The 18,800-nt window shown below is 36.0% G+C and overlaps 1 protein-coding gene across 1 annotated transcript; it reads left to right on the forward strand.

Moving 5' to 3' along the window:
* Positions 1-817: 817 nt before the first annotated feature.
* On the forward strand, positions 818-17,393 carry htk (AT-rich interaction domain hat-trick). Its single transcript, XM_077429046.1, has 25 exons — positions 818-1,261; positions 1,735-1,795; positions 1,918-2,028; positions 3,488-3,650; positions 3,736-3,910; positions 3,986-4,246; positions 4,330-4,510; positions 4,727-4,864; positions 4,940-5,067; positions 5,154-5,328; positions 7,298-7,755; positions 7,839-8,041; positions 8,129-8,426; positions 8,504-8,750; positions 8,826-8,991; positions 9,266-9,364; positions 9,445-9,615; positions 9,682-10,079; positions 10,173-11,266; positions 11,353-11,744; positions 11,896-12,058; positions 14,990-15,102; positions 15,177-15,344; positions 15,431-15,571; positions 16,664-17,393. Exons 2-25 carry the CDS (start codon positions 1,793-1,795, stop codon positions 16,693-16,695), a joined length of 5,478 nt encoding a protein of 1,825 aa, XP_077285172.1. The 5' UTR covers positions 818-1,261; positions 1,735-1,792; the 3' UTR covers positions 16,696-17,393.
* Positions 17,394-18,800: the final 1,407 nt, after the last annotated feature.

The following is an 18,800-nucleotide window of genomic DNA, read 5'->3' on the forward strand; positions in this document are numbered from 1 at the left end:
GAAGGTGCATTGGGGTTTCACCTGTTAAGCTTTCCTTGTATAAATTAAAGATAAAATAAATCATTAAATACGATTTCAGATGGTATATGCAGGGGATTATAATTGAAATTAAGGTAATTGGATTATTACTCACATTGGCGCCGTCCACACGGTTCGGTGATTACTAGTCAAATGTAAACCGGTCACAGGACAACCGGTGAGGTCTAGATCGGTCACACGTGATCACCCGTCACACTAACACTGGTCACGAGAAAACTGGTCACACCCGAAAACTGGTCACCAGAAGACTGGTCACACCCGAAAATTTGTCCCGAAAAAATTGGTCACACCCAAAAATTAAAAATTGGTCGAATTTTCGGGTGTGACCAGTTTTCTCGTGACTAGTTTTAGTGTGACGGGTGATCACGTGAGACCGATCTAGAGCGACCGGTTGTCCTGTGACCGGTTCACATGTGACTAGTAGTCCGTTTACCGTCCACACACAATATATCAACTAACGATATCTACTAGGTCTAGTAAATACCGCGAATCGAACGTATGAGAGCATTGCGTTCGAACGCACTGTATTTTCTAGATTCAGTAAATATTGTTAGTTGATATCTTGTGTGTGGACGGCCCCATTGCGATGATCACAAAGACAATTTTTGCTATAAAAACCACGAATGCGGAATATTTGCCACTCGAGTTTTCGTTTGTATGATGGACTTTTCGGCTGCCAGATGTTCCGTCATAGAGATTTTAGTGACTTTTGAGGGGGCGCTTTGTGACCAACGAAATTAAATGTGTCGACGTACACGCAGGGAATATATTTTTAGGCAGTGTGCACGCGATGGAAAAAGTAGGTAATTGGCAAGTGGCAGATGGCGATGGCAACCCCGCAGTGTCGCTTTCTCGCGGGCGGCGCGAGCGGCTGCGGCCGTCGCCTCCCGCACTCTAGCGCTCTCGCTTTCGTTCTCGTTCTCGCTCTCGCTCTCGCTCTCACTCTCACTCTTCGGCCCTCCGCCCCCGAGCCGCGGCCCCCCCCCGGCCCCCTGCCCCTCGGCCCCTCCGTTGACACGCGTCGTCGTGCCATTGCGCCATTTCACCGTTCATCGTTCGTCGTTCGTCGTTCACCGTTCACCGTTCACCGTCTCGCTGTCCTACATTGCATTGCATTGCGTCGAGTTGCCTCGGCTGGGTGGGAAACGCCCCTCGGAGTGCGCCCCCGGCCCCCCGCCCCCGCCCCCGCCCCCGCCCCACTCTCGGATCGCTCTTCATTCAGGTATCGCCATCTTTTCGACACCTTCACCTTCACCTCACCTCACCTCACCTCACCTCTCCTCACCTCCATACACTCCCATAAACACAACACTGTTCCAATTTTATTCCCATATTTATATTTTCAATTTTCAATTAAAATATAATTCATTTGTCTTATTATAGTGTGTCAATAAAAATATTTATTTATATTTGTTGTATCGATTGGTTTTTCTCTTTTGAATTTTATATTTTGTTTCAATGCCATTTCTGCTATTTGCACAATATAATATAATAAAAAAAGACACGTATCGAAAATTTTTCACATTCCTGTACGTACATATATATACATCTTGTGCAATATCGTTTGGTCATACGATTCGAGCAAATGTCTAAAAATCATCAAAAGTGACCCGCGTTGAATGTTCTTTGTGTTCGATCGAAAATGACAGATTCAGACGGTGCAATATTTTGACTATATTTTCTTATCTGTTGCAGGATCATCATTCATGAGGGTTTTTACAGAGTATAAACGCAGATTATAAAATAATCAGCTATGGTGAGTGAAAATTATTTCAATAATAAAAACTATAGTGTGCACGATATAACACCTGTTACTGAGTACACACACACACATATTGCATTTGTCTTTAAAATGTTTGCTACTCGTTTTTTTCGCAGCAAGCTGATGATCCACCGTTTTTGCCTGTCGGTACTGACGTCAGCGCAAAATACAAAGGAGCATTTTGCGAAGCTAAAATCAAGAAAGTAGTCAAGAATATTAAATGCAAGGTATTTATGTTGACTTTATTTTTTTACGTAGTTCATATTTTATTTGTTTATTCAGGTCACCGTATTGTAAAAACAATGAACTGTATTTATTCTACAAATAATTCACGCTATAAATGTCGAATCTTTGTTACCATTTGTCAAAACTACCCACAGTCGAATTTTTTAAATCGTATATATTTTTTGTTTACACTTTAATTTTCTTAATGTTCTTAAAATATACTTGGCATTTTATTAATCCAAAATTCACTTCTCTCTTAATCGAAATACACAAAATTTTAGATGTATTTAATTTTAGCATTCTCTTTACTAACCAGTAAAGAGAATGCTAAACTTAAAATATGCCGGTAACCAAAAGGGAAGTATGAAAATGCTTCAAAAATTGACTCAATTCACTCTGGTCTTGTTTGTACATTAGTATGATTATTAAAGAAATCCCAATGCTTCAATATAATATTAGTGGATTTTATATATGTAGAATACGGTAGCATGGACGTGTAGAGGGGATTCCGAGATTGGACTGAAATATGCAGCTATTTAGTGGTAGTTTTTTTTTCTTGACTTGTTGGCCTGCCAGCTCTGAATGAATACACAGACTTAAACTGCTTAATACATATACCCATCGGGTACTCTCCGCACAGAAAGATCATTGCGAGACCTTGGTTGTTGTATATGACTTTATACAACAACCAAGTTTATACGCTGAGGCCTTTTTGGTGATCAGCAGTAGAAAATCTCTATGTTACATTACATTTTGCCCATTGATAGATCAACGGGTGGTTTTGAAAATGAATCGATGATGATGAAAGGATTATTGACATGTAAGGTGGCTGTTAAATAATTGATTTCTCCAGGTCACCCACAAGGTAAAATTTTAAAGCAAACAATATATTATATTCAGGACCAATGAGAGGGGGGGGGGGGAGAGAACCGGGGTAAAGTTCCAGGGCCTGGACTACTCAAGGGGCCCCATGTCTGGACGTATGGCTGGCCGATATTGATTTTTTTTATTATTCCCTATGTATTTATTTAATGCTAAATGTTTATTATTTTTCAATCCACACTCTCTTTGTGTCCGTGTGATATCGTATTTTTTATATCATATTTTCTTATTCAATTATTTAAAAAAATAATAACAGTCTTCCAATTAAAAATACCATTTGTATGAGTATTTGAATTTGATGCGTTGAATAAAAAAAAAATCAAAAGCAGCAATAAACATCTAAATTTAGAAATAATATGCATAGACTTGATGCAATCGTGAAAATGTGTACGTTCATTATTTATTCATGATAAACATCAATATTAGCATTTACGGACATATACTATTATATTGCATTCTGAGAAAATTTGACTGTCAGTTTAAGCATACAAATGCACTTTGATATTTCCATTCTTTTGGAAATATCAAAGGGAAAGAAAACATAAATTAATTTAATTATTCATTGTTTATTTTTTACAGGTTTCATTTAAAGGTGTAGGTACTGGTTCTGTAACCGTTTTAGACGATGCAGTAAAAGGCACACTACGTGTAGGAAATACTGTTGAAGTAAAATTAGAGTCAAAGAAGGAAACATTGGAGGCTATCATTACAAAAATCCAAGATTGCAGCCAATACACAGTTGGTTAGTGCAAACTTTCTTACTTTCTTATTTATGTAATAATTATAAGCGAACTAATTGTACATTATTTTCACCGTGCAACATGTAGTATTCGATGATGGCGATATTACTACACTCCGAAGAAGTGCATTGTGTCTCAAGAGTGGACGACATTTTGCTGAAAGTGAAACGCTCGATCAACTTCCGCTCACCCATCCAGAACACTTCGGAAATCCTGTTATAGGTTCTTCAGGAAGAAGAGGCAGACGAACTAATAGAGCACAGTAAATATTTGTTTGTTCGTCAGAAAGAATTTTCATTACTTTGCGTGTATATTTAACTGTTATTATTTTCGTCAGGTCTGACGATAGCGACAGTGAGGCGTCAGAATGGGCTGGAGGATCTGGTGGACTGAGCACCGGACCCGGAAGTACGATAACCGAGCGCGAACCTCACGCAGGTCGTGTTGTATTAGTACAGTGTTCCACCGGAGACAAAAAAAGGGCGCATCATTCGCATCAGTGGTTTCCAGGTCTTGTCGTCGCCCCCAATGCTCAAGATACTGTTAAAATAAAAGTGAAAGATGACTATTTAGTCCGATCATTCAAAGATGGAAGATAGTGAGTTTTTTTCAATTTTGTCTCGTATTAGGATACTTTTTTTACGTATTGATACACATAAATAATTTCCTTTTCTTTTTTAGCTATACAGTCCCTAAAAAAGAGGCAAGAGAATTCCGAAGGAACAATGCATCGTCTGAGTGGATTGGAGTCGATGCTGCTATTTTATATCTCGACAAGGGCGTTTTGCCAGCTCATTGGGATCGTGATATACTATTCGGTCAAGAATCTCAATCACAATCGGATGAAATGGATTCCGAAGATGTGAGTGTATATTTTTATTCTAGGTGTGAAATTTTTCTAGCTATTTCTAGTTTTATTGGGTCCTTTTTTATAATGAAATATTTAATACTATATTTTATATACGTATATTTTTTTTAGGTTATAATATCGCGTAATGAACTCATTTTACATTATTTATTATTTTTATGTCGCACATAAATTCCAGGTAGATTGTGATAATTTTTTATTTAATTTCAGAGCATGGATGATGAACCACACGAGGAGAAAGATCATTTTGTAGCTCAATTGTATAAATTTATGGATGATAGAGGAACTCCTTTAAATCTCCAACCTACTATCGCTAATAAAGATATAGATCTATATCGTCTATTTAATGTAAGTTGTTTTAATATTTACAGTTTTTTTTCAAAATATTTGTTTTTAACTTTAACATGGGAATGTTATTTACAGGTAGTACAAAAACTAGGTGGTTATAACAGAGTGACAAATCAAAATCAATGGAGGAAGATTTCGTTGAGGTTGGGCTTTGTTCCTGCTACTTCTAGTGTTACAAATTCGTGTAGACAAGCTTATAAAAAGTAAAGATATTTATTCATTCCAATTCATTCAATGTGACATGTTGTAATTATATTGAGATCTTACTTATACGTATTTTTGTTTTTAGATTTTTACATAGTTTTGAAGATTTCTATCGTAAACTTGGGGTTACACTTCTGTCACATCCTAGAAGTGGTAGAACGACAGGTCGAAGTCTTATTAGAGATAAAGATAAAATGCATAGTAGTTCAACACCAAAGTCTGCCAGTCCAGCTCCACCGACTGCAACAGTTTCTAGTGAAGTAAATAAAAAAAAAAAAAAAATATATATCTAATCTATAATTTGGAAAGAGACTTTGTATGTATCCTTGGTCGTCGTCTTCTTCGTCGTCTTCTTCGTCGTCCGTAGATCGGTGACGTCATCGAACACGTGATTCGTTTTTTTTTTTTTCGATCCATGGGCGCCGATTTGTTTTTTTCGATTCAATGGATTCACCCCCGCGGGGGCGCAAGGCGAGTAGTTTCATGGGGCCCCGCCAGGGGCGCCACAAGGGGCGCAGCCCCGTGGGGCCCCGAAGGGGGCCCGGGGGGCCCAGCCTCATGGGGCGCAGCCCCATGGGGCTCAAAAGGGGGCGCCACGAGGGGCGCAGCCCCGTGGGGCCCCGGGGGGGCCCAGCCTCATGGGGCGCAGCCCTATGGGGCTCAAAAGGGGGCGCCACAAGGGGCGCAGCCCCGTGGGGCCCCGAAAGGGGCCCGGGGGGCCCAGCCTCATGGGGCGCAGCCCCATGGGGCTCAAAAGGGGGCGCCACGAGGGGCGCAGCCCCGTGGGGCCCCGGGGGGGCCCAGCCTCATGGGGCGCAGCCCCATGGGGCTCAAAAGGGGGCGCCACAAGGGGCGCAGCCCCGTGGGGCCCCGTGGGGCCCCGAAAGGGGCCCGGGGGGCCCAGCCTCATGGGGCGCAGCCCCATGGGGCTCAAAAGGGGGCGCCACAAGGGACGCAGCCCCGTGGGGCCCCGAAGGGGGCCCGGGGGGCCCAGCCTCATGGGGCGCAGCCCCATGGGGCTCAAAAGGGGGCGCCACGAGGGGCGCAGCCCCGTGGGGCCCCGGGGGGGCCCAGCCTCATGGGGCGCAGCCCCATGGGGCTCAAAAGGGGGCGCCACATGGGGCGCAGCCCCGTGGGGTCCCGAAGGGGGCCCGGGGGGCCCAGCCTCATGGGGCGCAGCCCCATGGGGCTCAAAAGGGGGTGCCACAAGGGGCGCAGCCCCGTGGGGCCCCGAATGGGGGCCCGGGGGGCCCAGCCTCATGGGGCGCAGCCCCATGGGGCTCAAAAGGGGGCGCCACAAGGGGCGCAGCCCCGTGGGGCCCCGAAGGGGGCCCGGGGGGCCCAGCCTCATGGGGCGCAAGCCCTAATAGGCATTAACTAAGGGGGGCGAAGCCCTAGACGGCAATTAATCATGGGGGCGCGGAGGGGCGAAGCCCTAAAAGGCAACTGATCATGGGGGCGAAGCCTTAGACGGCATTTAATCATGGGGGCGCGGAGGGGCGAAGCCCTAAAAGGCATTAACTAAGGGGGGCGAAGCCCTAAACGGCAATTAATCTTGGGGGCGCGGGGGGCGAAGCCCTAAAAGGCATTAACTAGGGGGGGCGAAGCCCTAGACGGCATTTAATCATGGGGGTGCGGAGGGGCGAAGCCCTAAAAGGCATTAACTAAGGGGGGCGAAGCCCGAAACGGCAATTAATCTTGGGGGCGCGGGGGGCGAAGCCCTAAAAGGCATTAACTAAGGGGGGCGAAGCCCTAGACGGCTTTGAATCATGGGGGCGCGGAGGGGCGAAGCCCTAAAAGGCAACTGATCATGGGGGCGAAGCCCTAAACGGCAATTGCTCATGGGGCGTGGAGGGGCGAAGCCCTAGAAGGCAAAGGCTCAGGGGGGTGCCGAGGGCGAAGCCCTAGAAGGCAAAAAAAAAAATTAGATTTTTTTTTTGATTTTTTTTTTTTATTTTTTTTTTGATTTTTTTTTTTTTATTTTTAATTTTTTTTTAATTTTTTTTTTAAATTTTTTAATTTTTTTTTAATTTTTTTTTTTTTTAATTAAATTAGCTTAGTCATGTTTAAGCGGTTTATATTATAAACACTGAGCGAAGCCGGGTAATACAGCTAGTATATATATATATATATATATATATATATATATATATATATATATATATATATATATATATATACATATAAATTGTATATTTTGTAATCTAAAATGTTTTTTTTTTATTGAAGGAAAAAATATTGGAAACGAGCAAACCGGCTGTAGTTAAAGGTAAAGATAAAGATAGTGAAAAGGATGCTAAAAGTAAAGATAAAGACAATGAAAAGGATGTTAAAAGTAAAGAAAAAGATTCCAAATGTAAAGACTTGGAAGTAAAAGAAAAAGAAATAAAACCTCTTCCGAAAGAGAAAGATATAAAAGAGAAAGATATAAAGGAGAAAGATACAAAAGAGAAAGATAAAGATGTTAAAGAACCTAAAAATGGCGAAAAAGAAAAGGATATTAAAGGTAAAGAAAAGGCAAAGGATACCAAAGAGAAGGATATTAAAGAGAAAGATACTAAAGACAAATCAAAGGACAAAGAATCTTTGAAAGTGAAACAGAAAGAAGTAAAATTAAAAACTGAAAGTGTTGTAAACAGCAGTGAAGAGGATAGTGGGGATAATCAACCCTTAGCACCTTTATCCCTGTAAATATTATTTATTTACTGAAATTATTCATTTATTTTTAAACCTATATTGATCATATTATAACTAATTCTAATATTTATAGTAAAACTGAACCAGTAATAATAGAAAAACCAGTTGAAAAAATTAAGGTACAAGATACACCTAAATCAAAATTATTCAAAAGTGCTTCCGGTACGATTGATGTAAAAAAATCTGAGAAAGGATCTGGGAAGAAAATAGCGCATAGACGAAATTCACTACCAAGATGTGCTCCCAGTAGTAAATCTGATCAAACTCCAGCTAAAAGTGATTATTTTTTATATTTTCTTTTCATCTTTTGAAATATTTATTTATTAAATTATATCTCATTTGTGTTTGTTGTATATCTTTTAGTCGAAGCTAGATGTAAATCATCATCGAGTGATTCATCAACCACAAATAAAAAACAGTCATTGGAAATAGATAAAGGCAAAGATAAAGACTCTTCTGGATCATCATCTACAGTAAAAAAACAAACGTCTTCCAGTGATAAAAATGACAGTGATAGCTCTAGTAGGGGTAGTAAAAATGGAAAAACACCTTCTAGAAGAAATTTAGTCACTCCAAATGATATCACTCCACCGCAGACTCCAAACAATTCAAACTCCCAAATACAACCAAGTAAAAAGCCAAGGAAACGAAAATTAACTGAGTAAGAAATAATTTGGATCTACATATAAAGATTTATCATTTCTTAGGCTCGATTTTTGATATTATCTTTTTTCTCAGGTCTCTAGATGCTTCCCAAATCATCTCTGCCGATGTTGGCGATAAATTGAAAGTTTATTATGGTCCGACTCATTCTGAATCCAAGGTCACTTATGAAGCTAAAGTTATCGAAATTACAGGCAAAGGTCCTGATGCAATGCTTAGAGTTCACTATACAGGTTGGAATACCAGATACGATGAGTGGATTAAGCCTTCGAGAATTGCTGATAATCTTTCACAACATTCTAAAAGCAAACACAAAGACAAGGTGATTATTATATGATATTTTAAAATTTCAAAGTTTTATTTTTATTTTTTTGTAAGCTTTGTTGTAAAATTTTAGGGGAAAAAAAGTACTTCGAACAACAGTGGGCCACCAGAGAGTTCCGCTGGAAAGAAATCGCGTAGTCAATCATCGAATTTACCATCGACTCCCCTTTCTACCAAGCCACATACTAGAAATCGTGGTGGTTCTAATAATACAACTCCAACTACACAACCTTCAACTGGTAAGAGTTTAATGTATTTCTCTTATAGTTTAAGCCTAACTAAATAATTAGACCATACTAGTACCAAAATGGTGCAGCTTCGACATGACGATTTAAATTTTTTTTCTTGTCTTGATATTACGTTGTGATACATGTATGTACATACATATACATACATACAAATCACGAATTTTGAGAAAAATTAAGAAGTCGCTCAAAGTCAAATGGTTTTGGTGTGTGACCTGCTTTACGATTGCTGTGTTGTGCATTATAATATGGCTTTTGTGATTTTTAGATGCATCTGTTCAGTCCGAGTCTGATAGTGATTCTGAATCAGATTCTAGCAGTCAGACTAAAAAAATAATAGAAGATAAAGTTCCACCCACTGAAAAAGGTATTATATTGTACATACTATGTATATTTATTTTGCGTATCATATTTCCACTAACTATTTTTCATTGATCTGGCTTTTAGTTATTCGCGATACTTCTCCAGTGACTGAAAAAGTGTCTGATAGTGTGAAAGAAAAAATTGTGAAAACTCCCAAGTTGACAAAAACCCCACAAGTGAAACGTTCAGCTGAAAGTTCTCAAGCTAGAGTTAAGAGAACTCGATTAAAACAGGATGGGAATCAAAGCCCACGAGGTATTTTCGTTTATTGGTGATATCAAATAATTTGGTCTGGCTATTAATTATATTTTGAGTTTTTAGGAAGGGATTTTGATCTTAATGAAATAAGGTCAGAATTAAAAGGACTTGATTCTCCCATGAAGCAAGCAGGCAAAGATGCTGCAAAAACTGAGTCGCCCAATCAAGCTCCCAGAGAAGAAATAAAGGTGGCTTTTAAACACGATAAGACTCCTGAAAAAGTTGCAGAAGATATTTATGAATTCAAAGAACCTGAGCCTTTTGAATTCGAAGCTAGGAAATCAGAAGAAAAGAAGAAAAGGATGCCACCACATCGTATATTTGACGATATTCCTCCTTTAAAATTGAGTCCGAATGCTTCACCTGACAAACCCTTAACTTTGGAAGCTGAGAAAGAACCACCGAAATCTCATTATGATGGAGTTTTCGATAAATTATCTGCGGAAGCTGTTGAAGAAAAGGTAACAGAAATTACATTATTTGGTGATTTTGAAAATAATAGAATGATTATGCAAGAGGAGGATTCACAAGGCCCATTATTCACTTACCAACAGACTGAGCTGTTTTCTGACAAGTCGTATATGCCGATGTTCAAAAACTTTACGCCATCTAAAAATCAAGAAACTTATTCAAAGAAGGATGCCCAGAATAAAATGAGAGATATTGACGATGACTTTACAAACCCCTCTAAAGGCGAACAGTCATCAGATGAAGATCCAATTGATGCCGCCATTCAGAGAGTTAATGCTCATTCTATGTCGGATGATAGTAACGATGGCGATTTATTAATTAAAACTCCAGCAACTCCAACAGCTCCAACTGGAGGTCTCTTATCCTCATTTACTACTGAACCGACTGTTGAAATTACTAATACTAATATTATTATTGAAAAAAGTGAAGTTGTTGCAGATACTAAGTTAGTAATGCTAAAATTAAAACCAGAAATTCTAAACATTCCTGCAAATGTATTAGAAACAGTAGTTTCAAAGAAAGAACAATCGCTTGAAAATCAAAACACATCAAAAACCACCTCAGCAATGGATGTGTCTGAGCCAATCGATTCCAAGAAAGATACTGACAATGTAACTTCTTTTGCTGATGTCATAATGCCTGAACCGCCTGTTGGTTTCTTGATACATAAAGAAGGTCCTTCCATTGCTGAAAAAGTCTTGCGTGCTATCAGCAGCGCTAAACAAGCAGCTACATCTCCCGATTTCAAAGAACCACCCAAAGTGGAAACTACGAACACAAAAAGTTCTGCTTCTCCCAAATCTCCAGAACCAATTGAAACGATTATTGAAGAGAAAAACGTTGCTTCAGAAACTCTGTCTCCAAAGCCTGAGATTTTTAAAGTTGATGTTCCGGTGAAGGAAACACCGATTTCTGCGATTGTTGAAACTTTCATAAAGTCAGATTCCAAACCACCAAAATGTGAATTGACACCACTTGTTGTGTCTAAGAAAGAAACGATAGAACGAAGGAAAAGTGTAGCAGAACCGGCGTTGTGTGGAAAAAGTAATAAAGTTCTCAGTGAGACGATTCAAAAATTGTCCAGTCAGATCAGTCAACCAACGCCAGCTTTGCCACTGTCTGAATACCAAACAGATGATAGAAGTGATTCAACTGATAGTGACGATTCAGATAGCAGGTATTTATTTTATCTATTTTGGGTTTAACTATTTTGGATTTAACTTGTGAAGTATTGTAATTAACAGTTTTTTTTATTTATTTCAGGCTTATCATCGATAAGTTAAGTGAGGAAGAATCGCAGAGTTGTTTATCTGAAAGCAATGTCTCCCAACCAGTTAAAGTGCAAGTGGAAAAAGTTCCTGTTCCTCATTGGAGCAAAGCTGAACCTCTTCCCGATGTCGATTTAGAAAAGGCTTCATGTGTGACTGAATCCAATATAACGACAAAAGATTGTGCTACTAAACAATTGGAAGAAGATAGCAATATATCGTTACTTCTTTGCGAAGAAACCATACCTGGTAGTCCTGCGCCAGATAATCTAGGCGAAGCCGTAAAGGTCCCGAAACCTAGATTAACGCGTAATTTAGAAATGCCATTTGTTTCGGCACCTAGCTTAAATGTGGATCAAGCTCCCAAAGAACATTTAGTTCATAAAGGTAAGATTAAATTTACACAATATGTAAATTCCAGAGAGATATTTTTTTTATAATATCATATTTTATTACTATTCTGATATTTTTTCACTGAATGTGTTATTAATTTAAATTTTCATATAATTATATACTGTGATTCTCATTTGTTATGTAGATATTCCAAGAGAGAGAGATCCTCCTAGAGAGCATAGAGATGGAGGACCATTAATGAGAAATGAAAGAGATTGTATGGCCAATAACAATACTGCAGATACGGTTTTAGATAACACGCCTCCCATTACACCAGATAGCAGTGAAGGAAACATTTCTCCTTCAAGGTACAATTACACATATATGTACATATATAAATTGTTTATTTATTATTCTGTAATATAATTAACTGAATCAGCGGTTCCCAAACCTTTTTTGACTTGTGTGCTTAGTGGTTGCCTATTTTCATAAATCGCATCTCTCATCCAAAAAAGTTTTTTATTCAATTTTATTGATACATTGCAAATAGGGTTGGCAATACTGGTATTACCGAAAACAGGGATTCCGGTATTTTAGCCAATTTTTAGATATCGAAATACCGATATTTCGGCATTAAAACTTAGGCAAATTTGAATTTAACTATAATTGATTTCAATTATGCACAAATATCCCACCAAGATTGAGCGATTCTTGCATTGATGATCTGGCCTTTTTAAGGTCATATTTTAATTCAAAGAATCAATAAATCTAAGGTATTTGTAAAAATTGAAATTATATGCTTATGATCTATTTTTCCCCCTTTAAAATCTCTTCAATATTATTAATTTGTAAGGAGCCTAGAATTTAGGTTGACGTAAATAAAAAAAATCCTCCTACCGCAGATTGAACTGCTAGGCAACTCTTTGGATTTTGACATAAATTTTTTTTAGCGTAAAATGATATAAATATATTTTTTATTCTAAATTTATTATGAAACTGATGTTAAATTATTCCACAAGTATCACAATTCCATTACCCGTTTTTTTGTAATACCGGCTTTGATATTTACAATACCGGTTTTAGTATTTATAATATGGAAATACCAGTGTTGATATTTTGTCCGTTATTGCAAAGAAATTAACAGAATTTCGTTAGTTCAATTATTTTATTCTGTTGTTTTTTTTACCACATTTAGTAATATGGTAACTGTCTTCAATATGTCCTTGTAACTTGTTGGCTAACAACATATAGGAAGTCATATTTAATTTATCTTTATTTTGACCTATTTTTACCTAAAACCAGAATTTTTATTTTTATCTATGTATTTATTTATTTTTATTTATTTTATTAATTGAAAAATCAACAGACAGGATGTACAGAGATAGGTATAAAAAACACAAAAAGTAAATAAATAATATATGTAACACCCGAGTCCAATAATAGATTTTTACAAAAATGAAAAAGATAAATATAAGGAAAACAAATTAAAAAGTAAAGAATAAAGGCATGACAAAATATGTAGTACATTGCATAATTAAACTATAGTATTAAAATATTTGGAAAAGGTTATAAGATAGAATATAAGAAGAAATTGAAATTTACAAATATAAAAAACAAATGAAAAAGGTAAATACAAAATAAACAAATGAAATGGAAAGGAATGAAAGCTATAATATGATTAAATAGCACATTACATAACTAAACTAAAGTATAAAAATAATGGAAATATTGGAAAAATAGAATAGAAGAAAAAATGAATCAATCGGTCAAGATTCTCTTGATGTTAGACCTGAATTGATGTAGGGAAATACCAAACAGATCAACCTCATTCAGCTCTCCGTTAAACATACGATAAACGCGCTGCAGATAAAAATATTTTTGGGAATTAGTATTGAAAGGATCAAGTGAAAAGAGTGTAACGCGTCTAGGGTATCGAACTGGGATTCTGAAATTAACCTTATTCAGTAAATCAGAACAATCAAGGAAACCATTTATGAGCTTAAAGAAGAATATAGCATCAGAATGTCGTCGCCTGACAGAAAGATTGTTAAAAGAAAGGATTTTTAAAATGTCGGAAACAGTAGAATGGGTATAGGTAGGAAAAAGGTAGCGTAAGGATTTAATAAATTTAAGTTGAACTTTCTCAATACAATTAATATGGGATAAATAAAAAGGTGACCAGATAATTGAGGCAAATTCAAGGTGAGACCTTACAAAGGAAAAATAAAGTAATTTTAGTACATAAGGATCATTAAAGGGTTTTGTTGAGCGGAGTAGGAATCCAAGAGATTTAAATGCTTTGTTGGTAATAAAAGAAATATGTTCAGAGAAATCTAGTTTATTATTGAGTATTACACCAAGATCCTTAATAGAAGATGACGTGTTAAGGATTGAATGATTTAATTGATATTGATTAGTAATAATTGACTTATTTCTAGTGAAATTTAAAATAGAGCATTTTTCTAGATTAATAAAAAGATCTATATTATTATCTATATTAATAAAAAGATGTATATTATTCTAATGTGTTGTTTTAGGGAAGGATCCATGCTTTCATTTTTCGGCGCTTTCCGACCCACTTTAGACTAGGGTTTAAAACAGTTTTCATCTTCTATATGCGAAAATCTATATTTTAAGTATTTCCTCTTTTTCCCACACCCAAGATCTGAGGACTGTCCTTTTAATGTTTTGCTCCAAAATGCTAATCATATTTTGAAAATTTTCCACGTTGTATCTCACCTCTTTTGCTATTTCAGTTTTCAACTACTGATCCATATCCATGCGTGTGAAAAAAATACGTATAGCTTGAGAGGTTTATAAAAGAATGTCAGAATGAATATTTTATTATACTTTTCCACTTTGAAAGTTAGAAAAATTAAAGCTTAATTATTAACCGGCAATTGAAAACTGATGGCGAATATATTCAAATTGTATCGTTTAAGAAATTGTTTGAATTTCTGTTTAAGATAAACTTAAACAATTACATATATCGTGACAGTTTCATATGTTTTAATCATAACCATAATGGAAAATTTCTATTAAAGGAGTAAATATAGGATGCCGTCTCCTTCAACATTTAGGCCAAAATAAATAATTGTCTGTTCGCGGAAAGGTAGGCCTTAAATGTTGGTAGCAATATTTTGATTACTGCGTATCTTTCAACGTTAATATGTCTCTTTGCGTCATTCCAACATTTGTGTGCCCTTAAACAACCCTTTGCATACTATTGAGAGTACGTGTACTCTGGTTGGGAACCGCTGATTTAAATTATGTATTTCTTATATAAAATGTAATTTCAGAGATCAACAATTATCTGATGTTGAAAATCAGTGTGATATGAAATTAATCGAAGATGATTGTAGAATAGCGGCATCATCTAAAAAATCTAATGAAATTGAAAAAAGTAGTTCAGGTATGTTTTTATAATGTGTGTGAATACAATGTTTATCAGTAATTGTATTGTTAACGTGAATGCGCCATTATCAGGTAATATTATACGTACGAGTGCACCGAACAGTCCTGGAGCAGGTCCACGGAGAGGTCGTCGTCCTCGAGGTTGTCGTCTAAGTGATAGTGAGGATCAAATTACAGTTTCCTCATATTCGCATTCAAATCCACACAGACAGACAAAGTACAATTTTTATTCAGAAATTGGTATGTATGATTTATTGGAATGTATTTTCGGATCTACATATTAAATATACGTATATAATTATCGTTGTGATTATATTTTTAAGCAGATCCTATGTTGGACGGAGCTGCTCGAATAGCTTTGATCACATCACGGCTATCGGAGTTAAGGAAAGTGTATCATAGTTTAAAAGTAGAACTTGCTACAATAGACAGAAGAAGAAAAAAAATTCGACGGAAAGAAAGAGAAGGTATTGAGTTAATTGTTGTCATTGAATATTTAATTTTTTTTACAGTTTTGTATGATTATTATGGCTTAATTTATTAACTGTGAATAATGTAAGTTAATTAAAATGGAAATTGTAAACGATTTACAGAGCAATCTTTATGGTAAAAGTATCCTTATTACAGAATTTAATTTATGACAAACGGAGCACAGTTGATTTGTAAAAAATGTAATTTTTTGATTCTTTAAAGTTTATCTTTTATTTTTCAGCTTAAAGTTTGCAGTCTTATGTGACGAAGCCACACACAAACATTGTGTTTACATATTACTTTTGATATAAAAATTTGCAATTCATTGCTGTATTTATGTATATTACTGTGAAATTGCAGAACTGATTATAAGTAGTGTATAAAACTTTATGTTGATATACTTTTACATGTTATCATATGGAGAGGTTTTTAAAATAATGTTGACAATCGTCTTTTTCATTATTATGCAGAATATATGTTTTCGTTAATTTTACATAAAATTTTAAAAACATCTCTCACTCTAAGTGTGTATTATATAAGTTATTTTTCTGCATAAAATTGATAGAGGCTGATCCCACGACCACGTTTTATATATTCAGTATATGATAATCATTTTCATCTTAAAAGTTGTTACACACATGGTTTGGGAATTAGTCTCGATATTCTGTCATCCGCAATCGGGTTATTATTTTGTCACGATTGCTAATGGCGCAAATTTAAGATGGTTCCTTAAAATAGGTCTGCTCTGCTTCATTGCGGCATTGAACTGATGACCGAACACAACACTAAGCCAAAACTTGAAAAAATCCATTATCCCGTGCAAACGGGAGTGGTGTGGTGATAAGTATGTATTCAAAATACCGTTTGATTTTGATTTTTTTGCATCTTAGCACCATTGTTTATAGTAATACTTTTGGAGATGTTGAATTTTAGAAGATTGTCTCTTAACATCTGACGTCAAAAACAAAAAAAAAACCTAGATAGAAAACTAATACATTTCATAAATGAAACAAAACAAAAAAAAAAAATTTAAAAAATCAATAAAATAACTTAACGTGAAAAATTTATCTCGTTTCTTGTTGTTTCAGCTGTAAAAGCAGCCAAGGCAGCGTGTTCGTGATGAAGAAATTAATTGTGATGAAAGAACGCTACTGTTTACCTGTATTCTCGATTGTGAAGAAGTCGAAGGACATTATTTTAGTGCTGATTTCTTTTGAGCAATATTGTAGTGCAGTCATTTTATTTAAATTTGTAAATTTTGTTTTCGTTTGTTCATTTATTTAGGTTTGAAAGATTTGTGGTTGTGTTGTAAAAAAAAGATATGATCTATGTTTTCTTGCAATAATTTATAAATAAATATATACCTAGTTCATAGGTAGGTAGCTGTAGGATATCATAATTCTAATAAATCAGTTGAACCTGTTTGCATCTGTGATACGGGTTTTGTTTGTTTGTTTTCAAAATAAATGAAATAAATTTGTATTAAAATCAATTTTAAATATATTTCTAGTTTTTAATGTGACGATCTACGAATAGCTTATAATTTGAATTAACATTCTTAGTTACTTAATAATAAATGATATATGAAATCAATCTATATTTTGCGTTATATTTTATATATATGGAAATAGACTCATGATATTTTGAATCCTTGCAAATGTCTATGTTAATATGTTTTATAGAAAATATTTTGTAACAAACTTTGTAACTCCATTGTAAACTTTGAATTAAGTAAATGAATTTGTAAAGATAAAAAATACAAACACAAATATTGAGAAAGATAAATATATTATTTACAATAAATTCACTATGTTGTACAGTTGTCTTTTATTTTTAATATTAGTATAATTATTTATTATATTTTTATGTAACAAATTTCTTCCGCAAGAATTCGCCAAGTGTATCAAGAATTACATTTTTATTGTAGCCTAAACTGAAAATTTCCCAAAACGTTAGACGACCCTGTCTACGAGAAAAATCAATATTAAAGAATTTACGAAAATTTTTAACTTGAAATAAAACAAAAGAAACGTGTTTAGTTTTATCAGTTGTTTCTTGCATTTATAATTAGATATTATTTCACCAGAATAATTACCGCGATTTAGACAAAATCATTTTCTTCATCCCCACCCCTTCAGTTTGATTAGACGTTTTTGTGATTGATGGATAGGGTGTACCTAGAACCGAGATTTTAACTGTGGGGTTGGCTGGTGAATGGGGAAATCATAAAGCGTACTGGTACGTTCGAATCATCCATCAAGTCACCATTGTACATGGGAAGACTCGCATTAAGTGCTCTACAATGTGGTGCTACGAGGTGAAAACAAGATCTGGACGTGTTGTAAGTATGGTGTTTACGATTTCCGATGAAATTTTCCTTATCACCGATTACATGCGATGTAATTAATATCAATAGGGAAAAATTGAAATAATAGGGGTTTATTGAATCGCGAAAATCGCGATAGATTGTCAGATATTTGAAACTACAGTACACTCTCGATTATCCGGGCTAATGTTGGGAAGGAACGGCACGGATAAATGAAAAACACGGATAATCAAAATAATAAAATTTTGACTTGGTTTTGAATATAATATCATATTTACAACACAAATTTTTGTTTCATGATTTTTAATACTCATTATTTGTTAGGAAAAATGCTCATAGTTAAGCAGATATGTATGTATGTGGCCGTTATGGCGTCGTCCACACACACGGTATCTACAACCGATATTTAAGAAATTTTCCATATCCAGTTCCCATATTGCAACTTGTGGCTGCTATTTAGGAACTGATTCTGGAAAATTTCGTAAATATCGGGTGTAGATACCGTGTGTGTGGACGACGCCAATAGTTAGTACTAGTGTTGCCAAAATATTAAAAAAATGTAGACGAGTATAAAGATGTTTTATTAATTATATAACACGGTTCGGTGATTATTAGTCAAATGTGAACCGGTCACAGGACAACCGGTCGCTCTAGATCGGTCACACGTGATCACCCGTCACACTAAAACTGGTCACACCCGAAAATTAGTCACGAAAAAACTGGTCACACCCAAAAATTCGACCAATTTTTAATTTTTGATTATACCATATGAGTATAGTTGCATCCAAATCTTCGTATGTTGACATTTTCATACTTTTTCGTTTCGAAGGACCTGCAGAGCTATCACAATCTCTCGAATTATATACCTCCAACAGTTTGAGCACCATCTCCATCACCAG

The sequence above is a fragment of the Arctopsyche grandis genome, chromosome 4 (genome assembly GCF_051622035.1).
Source record: "Arctopsyche grandis isolate Sample6627 chromosome 4, ASM5162203v2, whole genome shotgun sequence".
NCBI lineage: Eukaryota > Metazoa > Arthropoda > Insecta > Trichoptera > Hydropsychidae > Arctopsyche > Arctopsyche grandis.